The 10,948-nt window shown below is 41.0% G+C and overlaps 1 protein-coding gene across 2 annotated transcripts; it reads left to right on the top strand.

Moving 5' to 3' along the window:
* The first annotated feature begins 7,816 nt into the window (after window positions 1-7,816).
* birc5b (baculoviral IAP repeat containing 5b) lies at window positions 7,817-9,738 on the top strand. 2 transcript variants are annotated; one of them, XM_046396809.1, is made up of 4 exons: window positions 7,817-8,062; window positions 8,719-8,828; window positions 9,285-9,393; window positions 9,506-9,738. In XM_046396809.1, exons 1-4 carry the CDS (start codon window positions 7,937-7,939, stop codon window positions 9,593-9,595), a joined length of 435 nt encoding a protein of 144 aa, XP_046252765.1. In that variant the 5' UTR covers window positions 7,817-7,936; the 3' UTR covers window positions 9,596-9,738. The 2 variants fall into 2 exon arrangements, with proteins under 2 accessions (XP_046252765.1, XP_046252764.1); XM_046396808.1 differs by having other exon boundaries at window positions 7,820-8,062; window positions 9,285-9,402.
* The last annotated feature ends 1,210 nt before the right edge of the window (window positions 9,739-10,948 follow it).

Below are 10,948 nucleotides of genomic sequence, written 5' to 3' on the forward strand. Positions count from 1 at the left end.
TGGAAGGGGGGGTGGCAAGCAAAGAGGAGAGATGAAATGGAAAGCGACAGAGCGGAGGAAGCTGAAGAAGGAGGGGCAGAGATTAAACTAAATACAAACTGACAGAGGGATGAAGAGATGTGGAGTGACAAGAAGAAAGACGACAGAGAGGATGGAATACAGAGACAAAGACAGAGTCGGACACGGGAGAAGGGCTGCAGAAAATTAAGCTGTGGACCATAGCAATGCAGTCACTAACTGAGGAGACGCTTCACAGCCAGCTTCTTATGGTCCACTTCCTCCACACCAAGAAGCCACTCAAACAACGTCTGGTGTCATGTCCGAGCACTTCTGTCTGTCTCTCTCTCTGCCTCTCCCTCTCTTTCAGCCAGGGAGATACTTTTGAAAATCACAGAGCCACGATGTTATTGAGAAGCTCGGCGCTTAAGAGAAGGCTTAACAAAGCTGTCAAAAAATTAATCCCCTTGGGCAGGCGTGCTTGCAAACACACAGATACAAACATGTGAGCCGGGGGCGACAGAAAATGTTGCCTGATGTTCATAGTGCCTCCTCTTGTCCTGCTCGCTCTTTCTCCACCCCCCCACCCTTCTCACGCTCTCAGGCTGAGGCTGTGAGTCACAGGGTGTCGGAGTGAATACTAAGGAGTCTGGCTGACACTTCCAATACCTCTCTACACAGCACCTCCACTGCACACATTTAAGTCACTGTATGTAAACACTGGCAAACTGAGAAGCCACAAACACCCAAACAAATTCTCACAGATTGTACTTTGGCTAAAATCCACTGACTGAAAGCTGCTGGTATTACGGAACATATGGTTGCTTCAAACAAAGGTGCACAAAATGCTCACTTTCACAGCTGCCACTAAAATCTAACACCTGCAGCAGCAATAAAAAATAAGCAGTTATATACACAGAATAGCAAGCTCACAGATGTGAAACAAACATTTATGGTGCAAGAGGAATTTGAGCCTGTGGGTCCATGGATCAAATACATAAACACACATCGCGTCAGCAGGAAATGGACTGAGCGCTGAGAATATTAGTTTTTGAAAGCAGGACACTATAGCAGCTGGAGCAATGGTTCATCATCTATGGAGCTATGCATACAAGACCTTCCATGAGCATCTGTGCATGTGTTTGTGTGTCAGCAAAAGAGCCAAGATAGGGTTTCCTCATTAGTTGTGTTGGTATCAATAATTCAGAGCAGGTCCTTGTTGGCGTTCAATGGGCCGAGGCTAATGTGCTGTCGGGCCAACGGGGGCCCAGGGCCCAGCGCCACTTTAATGGCTGTCATGATGAGAGGGTGAAATCGGAGCATGGAGATCCTGTATCATCCATAGGTAAGAAGAGGGAAGGACGGAGGACAGTGCAAAGGAGAGGAGTGAGGAGATGGAGATGGGGTGAAGGCCTCTTGGGGGAGGACAGATGGCATTTCTGGACAGGTATGCAAGCAGAGGGCTGATGGAGAGAAACAGGAAGAAGAGAAAGGAGAGACACAAGGAAAATAGGCTACGGGGTCCATTCATTTTCCACAGGCTACAGATCCATCATTCTGAAGATGATGAGCTGACCGTCATCACCTCTGGATGGGAGGTCAACATGGCACACATGCTAAGTGGCCACTTGGGAAATATTTTAAATGAATAATGAGTCTACATTATTTCATCGTCCATTCACTTTAGTTGCTGAAGGTAATTCATCCATAAATGCAAATACATTATAAAATATGTGAAGTTTAACAACATAAACATTAACACTTTATTTTACAAGCCTGTAATTTCCCAATAACTTTGCCTAAGAACTGTATAATTTAATTAATTTAATTAGTTCTGGTTAGTTCTAGTGGGCAGCACGGTGGTGCAGTGGTTAGCACTGGTGCCTCATAGCAAGAGGGTTCCAGGTTCGAAACCCGGTCTGAGTACTCCGGCTTCCTCCCACAATACCAAAAACATGCGCATTAGGTTGATTGGCTACTCTAAATTGCCCCTAGGTGTGAGTGTGAGAGTGTGTGGTTGTTTGTCTTTGTGTGTTGGCCCTGCGATTGACTGACAACCAGTCTCTCGCTTGTAGTCAGCTGGGATAGGCTCCAGCTCCCCCGCGACCCTGACGGATAAGCGGCATAGAAAATGCATGGATGGATAGTTCTAGTACTGGTTACAAGGAAAATTCTTGAGTAAGGTAAAATTTAATTTCTGATTTCCTTCTTCTGAAAGAAGAATTAGACTATTTATATAAACTACTACTCCTCCTACTACTACTACTATAATTATTATTGTTATCATTATTATTATTGCTGTTGTTATTATATGTTCAGTTTAGTGGCTGTGCTCTGCCCAAAAAATTCTGTGGGATACAGGCGAAATTAATTTGAATTAATTAATTGGTCAGGTACCAAGTGAACATTACTGACCAGTAACATGAAGACTTTTGTATTGTGTTAAGGTGGGTTTTTGAGATGACAGAAAAAAAAGTTGCAACTTTCATGTCAATCCGAGCCATTAAAATCCCCTGACTGTGAGAACACATAACACTGTGGGGAAAATGAACAGGACTTTTAAGTTCACTTTCTTTATTCTCTTTACTCTGACTTTTGTGTTTTTCTGAAATTTTCTGAAAGTGTTTTTTGAATTGCTATTTTCTAAAATATTGTTTTCTGTTTTTGTGTGTTTTTTTTTTTTTTTGTCTATTGTTTTCTTTTGTTCTATTTTCATAGTGGTTGTTGTGTTTTCTAAAATGTTGTGTCCATGTTTGTTCTTGCTCCTTGGGACAAACTCTCAACACTAAAATAAATGGTTAACCTTGTGAGAGCCAATTTTTGTCTGCAGATTGAAGATGAGATCCCACAATTTAAAGCCAAGAGAAAGCGGAATCAATATTTTTGACTCACTGCTGAGTCTGGATGGTGATCAGTGGTTAACCTGTGCTTCCCTCTACTGGTGTAACTGTGTCAACACAAGATTAATTCCCTATAAACAGAGATTCTGACCAAGTATTCCAGCTTTAGTGACCCTGGTACAGAACAGCAGTCTGAGAGTCCAACAATGAAAAATGATACCATGTAAACTGAGAGGCTTATATGTTCCCAGAGCCATGTCAACACACAGGAGTAAAAAAGGAAGCAAACAAACATGAGACACAGCTGGAACAGTATTGATGGCCTGTCATACTGAATCAGAAATACCTTACTCAAGCAAAAACTATCTTTATAACTGTCTTGACAAAGCTGCTGAGGCCAGTGTCCTTAATGGAACTGTTTTCGTCGTCAGTATGAGGAATCAGGCAAAGTGCGCAGAGCCTGTGTGCTGCAGGTCAAATGTGAAAGCAATAACTGCCAGCTATGAAGGACTTTCGCAGCAACAGTCTGAGAGACCTCAGGGAGAAAATATCAAGCTACTCAATTCATACAGCGCTATGACCTATCTTCCTCATTCTTTCCTGCAGTGGAAGAGCACAGTAAATCTACACTACTCAGAAATCTGCCAGACACACTGTAACTCAATTCCTTACAACAGCTCAAACACAGTGTCAAAATGCAACTTCTGTTGATCATAAATTCTAGTTGTATTTTGTCAGTGTGAGCCTTCAGGCACTATGTGACTCTTCAGAAATGTTAGTTTGCCCTTTTTCTTCCTCAAGTGTTTACTTGCATGGTGTAATGAAAAGAATTTTTGTAGAGTATGCACCTAGGTCATATATCTTGCTTCGGGTGTTTCCTGGCACTGTAGTGGTGAATTTAGAGGCTGCCTATGAAGGTCAGAGGTGAGGGGGGCGAGTCAGGCACCAGACATCAGATCATATTGGCACACACTCTATCTAAACGGCTTCATTAAGAGCATGTAACACATAACAAATAAGCCAGCTCAGTATGAACGGAAGGACCTCTGCATTCCCCTTGAATTGGCCTGAACCTGCAGATCTGACAGTTAAGCATATCAGTTTCCATCTGTGAGGGATAATCATCTCACTAAATTTAAACTATTGATCAGGTGTGGATGTGTGCAGGAAATGTGGCCTGCTGTACAGTATGTTTCCTGTGCATTCAATGTCATCGTGCCCCTCCCCTCCCCCATAATACCTACTTGAAGAAATCAAGATACAAATGTTTTCACTGTTGCAAATAGATTTCTGTTTTGTTTTATAATATTTGTTGTCCTCTATTCAAACTGACAGGTGAGTGTGTGTGTGAGAGGCTGAAAGAGGGAGAGCCATAGTTCAAAAACGTAAATCTCTTAGTTTGAACACTTTCAACTTAACAAACACTGTACAGGCCTGGTGATAATGACCAGCTGGCTATTTAAAAAGCTCAACATAGAAGACCAATGAAAAAAAAAGAGGCTATCCAATCGAATAATCTTTATCGGCAACTTTTTGGATAATTGATTAATCATTCAAGTTATTTTTCCAGCAAAATGCCAAACAGTTTATGGTTCCTAAATGTAACAATTTGCTGCTGTTATTGCTCTCACATTAGAATTAATTGAATATCTTTGGGTTTTCAGTTGTCAGTCAGACTGATATTTTTTACATTACTTTTTGACTTTTTGTTAACCAAATGATTAACCAAATAACTAAGAAGACTTTATTAAGTTGTAGCCCAACGTTAAATATATCATTTACTTTATGTTTGTGTTTAGCAACATGCTTTTTGCATTAAGCCAATAGAGCTGCACAGAGGGAAAAGATAAGTCTGTATGTCTTTGAGGATTCATGGATGTGTATACACAGGTGGGTGTGCCGGTCCTCTGAATCCATGCCTGCCAGAGATGGAGAATGTTGATGTTGACTGTCACACTCTCACACGCCCATGACATTTTTACACCGACGCTACAGGACAGGATGTCTTTCTTTCAAACCACATTCTGGTCATTTGCCCCACAACTGCCAACAGCTCATACTTGAAACTTTGAAACTTCACTACAATAATTCTTATTACGCTTCCCTCACCAGACAAAATACTTTAGGCTGAAACATTCCAAATCATTCTTATGCAGTGCAGCGTGCTTTTTTGGAAGACAGCAATTTGAAGCAATTATCTTCTCCAGAAATCTATTTCTAAAGCTCAGACATTTCTCAGCTGACAGTGAGGTGGCTGATGAAAAAAAATCCCCATGGAAGTCAATTACCTTCCTGCTCCAGAATTTAGTCCCCCCTCACACGTTCATCAGATGTTTTGTCGTGAGGTACAAATGGTGCACACACTAACATTAACAAGTCTCACAGAAACACCTATTTGCATGTTTCCATCACTTAATGGACATTACACAGACTTACGTTAATCTCCTGGAGACTTACCCTAATTATAACCTTAATCTAAGCCTAAACTCAGCCTAAAGAATCTGCACTCTAAAAATTAATGATTTGCGTTACGGGTCCTCACAATGTGCTTGTGTTACATCCACACAAACACAAACACACATACACATACACATACACATACACATACACAAATGCATAAACACACACAGATGAGATCAGCGTCTCCCAAATGTACGGCGTTCAGTCTTGGTGTGAGGGCAGCAGAAGACAGGTGGAGCTGTCAGGACATTTGTCAGCTCCAAGGAAAGATGTGTATATTTTAGCCAGGAATGAAGACTTTAAGATCAATTACATGCCCACACGCAATTATTTTGCAATTATTTTTTGAATGTCATTTTTGTGCTGAATAGTTGTAGTACCAAAAACACAAAAATCAGCTGACTGAACATACACACTTGATGGGAATTAAAAAAATCTGTTTGTTTGTTCCCCACAGAGACAGCACTGCATCATTTTAAATGGAAGTAGACCCAGCAGCAGCAGATTTAATAGGCTTCTTTCTTACCTGTGCTCCACATTGATTGTGCCTCTGGTCCTCCTGCTGCTTTTACTGAGTGAATCTCCAAACCTACAGGCACACTGAGAAACAGCTATTTCCTCTGTGAAATCCTTCCCAGCATGAAACCAGTCAGGGCTCTTCAGGTGGAAGAAAAATAACCAGAAAGATCCTCAACTGTAATTGGAAAAGATTCCAAGAGCTGCATATGCAAACAACATAGCCTTACGCCCACAATGGCAACATAAAGGACATGTGGAAATGGAGACCACAGAAACACTCTATCACGTCCCCTCCACCTCTCCACATCCTATCTCCTCCCTCCCTCCCTCTCTCTCCCACTCTCAGCCCTGTGTGAAAACAAAGCTAGGGCAAGAGATTCCAGCAGCTAATCATAGCAGATCTGTGAGGCCAGTTGTATTAGAAAGAGAGATATATAGCCTAAACTGTCTCATATTAAAGGACCACCCATTAAGACAGGGAAAGCAACAAACACATTTTTTAAAACCTCTGTAAATAACTGATGGAGTTTTATTATTGAATTACTCTCACCGACACAAACATTTTCACTTGTGTAACATACTCCATAACCACTTTCAGCCCAAAACGTGGAAGCTAAGGAAGGCAGCCTGATAAGACCTACACCACAGGTGCATCAATAAAGCTGAGAGAAACAGAGAAAGATTCTGTAGCATACATGTGTAAATTCAGAGGTAGATGCTATTCTGATCTGCGTGCAGTTCCCAGCCACCCTCCACACAGGCCAGTTCAAGATACAGCAGCATGACATCATATGTACAGTAGAAATTCGCTCCAGGCCTGCTGCTCACTAAGCCCTTACACAGCATCACCTGTCAAAAGGGCTGCCAACTATTAAAGTGCTGTACACACACAGTATAAAAATCACACACTCTCAGCCTTAGAAGCAAACACTGGGTCTCAGTGCTCCCCAGGCACTCTGGAAGATAAGGTTAGAAAGTCGGGGTGGGGGGGGAGGGGGGCGACGACACCAGTTTACACTTGTAAGCACATTTCAGCACCCAGGACCCTGAGGAGTACTGTTACAGGGACACACTGCACACCAGGACTGTCCCTGTCTCTCACAGCAATAAATAAACTAGTAAAATTTACAACACAAACCATTAAATCGGACAGTTCATGTTTTGGCCAGTATGCCTATGTTTACTTTTAGATTTCTTAAAATAAAACCACTCAGTTGTAAAGTGTAATTCAACACTGAAAAGTCTGTTTCAGTGCCTGACCAGTTTTTGTGGTAGTCATGCATGCATTTACACATCTGTGAATGACACAGCTGTCAGCATAAGTTGCTTTTGAGACTTTAGGGGAAAAAACAATGGAAATGAAGTGAAGAAGTCATTCCAGACTTGAGCTGAACCTCTTTTGGCTAGTGCGTTGTGTAACAAGACAGGAGGAGAGAAATGAGGACGGATTCACTACTATGACAAACAGCATCCTGAAATTGCTTTCACTTGTCACCAGGGGGAGTTAAGTTCTTCCATTTCTCATATGTAAGTTGATGTGACTTTTAAAAGATGGTGTGCAATAAAGAATAACTAGAGCCAAGATAAGAATTAGGAAAATAATTATGAAGGCCAAAGAATGAAAGTTTAAAAAGCTGAAGTGTATATTGGGTGGGCTGTCCAATTTTATTTTCTTGCTTCATTTTTTTATTTCAACCCGCATCAGAACAGAAACAAACAAACAAATCTTTAGGGAAAACTCACTGAAACTGAATTTGTACTTTTTTTGAGTCAACATTTAATGTTACCCTGTGACCAATGGTGAGGGAGAAAACTGGGATCTGGACAGGTGAAGGCCTTTAGAAAGGAAATTTTACTTTGTACTGAATGTAGAGATGTGTTTTGCTCCATAAAAAAACATATATAAACCTGTTCTCTGGAATAGAAAGCATTGAGACAGACTGACCTGTCACTGTGACACAGAAAATATACAAAACAACCCACCCTGAACCTGATCAGAGTTTAATCAGCCAAAACTGAAAACACCTGTGGAGGTGTGCAAGGGCCATCAGCACATGTCCACATCAACAACCACTCTGTGACTCAGATTTTGTTGAACATTTTTTTTTTTTACTAAAGATATGGCCAGCATAGATGTGTTGATGACAAGGTTTTACTCTTATGGCAAAATGTACAGCCAGGATTTACGTGAACAAAGCTTTGTAGACTGGCCATTCAGAGAGGAATGTAACTGCACACCTGAAAAGGTAAGAAGACGGCGCTGCAGCCTGTGGAGTCTCCAGAACACTTGTTGAATTATGAAATGCTTGTGAATAGCGAATCTGTCTGCAACAAGCTTCTTTATTGGAAAGACAGGGCCAGGAGAAGGTCAGGCAGGACACACCTGTGAATTGTGTGTAACAGCTCTTTAGCACTTTTAGAAATTCAGCATAATATACAATAACCTACATATTACATGACTATGGCTGATTAAAAGGATTACTGGTTTATCACAACCTTGGTTTCACAGCAATTTCATACCACATTCAAGGCTGTGACAGCTTGAGATACAGTTAAGCAGGTGCCAGATTCAGTTTCAGTGCATCAGATGTCCAGTGCATACACCCTTTGCCCACCCTGGTCCTGTCATGACGGATGGGCTGCTAACGCCTCACTTGATGAGAAACACAATGCCATGTTACCAACTCTTAACCCCCCAACCGAGAGCCAAAACAAGATCATCCTCTGGTTTCAGTCCCACTGGCACTAATCTTCCTGCAGCCAGGGGTCTGTTGTTCTTGAATTGCACTTGTCATCTTTGTCACTGAGTCATCAGATCACAATATTCCTTAATTTAGCACATAATTTTTACCCTACAGTAGTTGAAAAGACACTGAGGCATATATTGCTGTTGTCTATGTAGATGGCCAAGGCTGGGTTTGTCCACTGCCCCAGTCAGAATGAGCCTGATGTTGCCTGCTGTTTCTTCTGTCTGATTGAGCTTGAGGGTTGGGAGCCAGATGATGATCCCTGGTAAGAAAAGCATATCACCTTCCTGAGATTCTTACTGTTAACCTGACTGACCTTTGTGTAAGCTTTTAGTTACTGAAGAAAATTATGACAGCAGTGTACGGGGGTACAGCTTCAAATATATATGTGTGTATGTCAGTATTTATTGTCAGTATTACTACTGATTCAGAGTTACCCATAGCCATAAAAAGATCATTTTAATACATAGTATATCACTGTAGAGAATGAAAAAGAAAAATGGCTGCCACACACAAAGCTGATCCTATTACAAACTCTTACTTTCACTTAAAATGTAAATAATGGAGCTAGTAATGGGGTTTCTTGATCTCCATCAGTATAATGTTGATTACAGTCACTTTCGTTGTTGTATGGTGTTTTTTTCTTTTGCAGAATATTATATCCTGATTGGACTGGATTCACTTTAGGGTAACAGCAGACCTCTGACTCTTCTCTGCCCAGGTCTGAACATATAAAACGCTCCCCAAACTGTGGATTCTTAACCATGAAGAAAGACTTCACTGAACTAACTGTGGCTGAATTCTGTCTTATGGAAAAGGAGAGGCTAAAGGTGTACCATGCAAGTATTTCTCCTGTTTGTATAGATTGTATTTTGCTTAAACCATTATGTGGGTGATGTTTGACATTCTAATTCTTCTTCTTTCTTTCTTTTTTTTTTCTAGAGGAAGGTTTGTCATAAGAAGATGGCATATTTGAAGGATGAAATAGACCATAAGCTTGAGAGCCTTAAATCTCAGTTGGAGACACTTTGAGCGCAATCAAAACTTCTGATTTTCATTGCCACAAGAATCAAAGTGTGTGGCAACTGCCTAAAGTCCATATGGCAATTTCAATAGTTTGATGATTAATACAATGAGTTTAAATATCAATAAAGTTTTAAGGACTATTACACTTATTTTGTAGTATTGTCTTTAACCACAAGATGGTGCTTTTGCACTAAAAGCTGCAATTTTCCCACACAGACTCATTTTCTTGAGTTTCCAATCTCACACTGAAACCCTGCACAAAGGCGATCTGAAATGAAAGCACACATTGAGCAGGATTACAATGTGGGCTATATTCCCTCTTTTCAACCAAATACTAACCATTTTCCTGAACGTGCCACCATCTCTACCACCCCTTTTCAAACCTTGACCCTGGACAGATGGCCTGAAGCCCCTCCCATTCAATACCAACTGTTGCCCCAGTAACATCTGTTACATATAGGGGACAGTGTGCACTGAGAGGGCTCACCAGGACACTTGCTTAACCTCGTAAGGAGGACTGCGACTTAAGAAACACTGAAGGATGTTGACAATGGAAATTGTGGAAAAGGTGCCCATGCAGTAAACACTCCATGAAAGCTCTGTGACACTGTAATGCTTCAATGCTTTTATTTATTCAAGAACAAAGGTTTAACACTTTTAATGTCTTCTGTAGCAGAAACTGTGGATGCTGGGCTCAGTTTGTGTCAGTCTCTCCTGATGGGAGGGCTGCCTGGATGGAGTGCAGGATTAAAAGATGCTATCCCTTCTCCAACCTTCCACTGTTCTGGATTAATGTCTAATGTAACACTCTTGCCACTGAGCCCAGATCAACTGCTTAATTCTCTTTTATCCGCTCGCTGCAGAACAAATTGAAGAGAGAATATTTTTAGCTCAAAAAGTAAAACACCCATAGGTGATGTAACCTTTCCAATGAAACTATATGCTTCAATTTTTAAGGTGTTTCTTTCAAAAGATCTTCTTCAATCAGTGCTGTTGCGGAAATACTCCCTCAGTCCTTCATATTTTGCTGTCATGGCTACAAGCATTTTTGATACATATAGATGCCTTGATTGGAGAGGAATCTCCACAGAATGTACTGAATAAAAACAGTTTTCTAAAATGGGCTGATAGTTTAGGTAAGCAGTGCGGTATTTGCTTAAGCATACAGATTATTAGGAGCCTGTTTGCAGTAATTGCTAATGTAACACTAATCAGGGTTTATATCCACATCCCACATAAATCCACTTATTTATGTGTGCTCCAGAAAATGAACGTGGCGTGACTTCTGTCCCTGAGCCGCACAGATGTGATAGATGGGCTTATCTGTGGGAATGGTGCAAAACTGTTAATTTTATTAGA

Source organism: Scatophagus argus, chromosome 8, assembly GCF_020382885.2.
Source record: "Scatophagus argus isolate fScaArg1 chromosome 8, fScaArg1.pri, whole genome shotgun sequence".
In the NCBI taxonomy this organism is placed as follows: domain Eukaryota; kingdom Metazoa; phylum Chordata; class Actinopteri; family Scatophagidae; genus Scatophagus; species Scatophagus argus.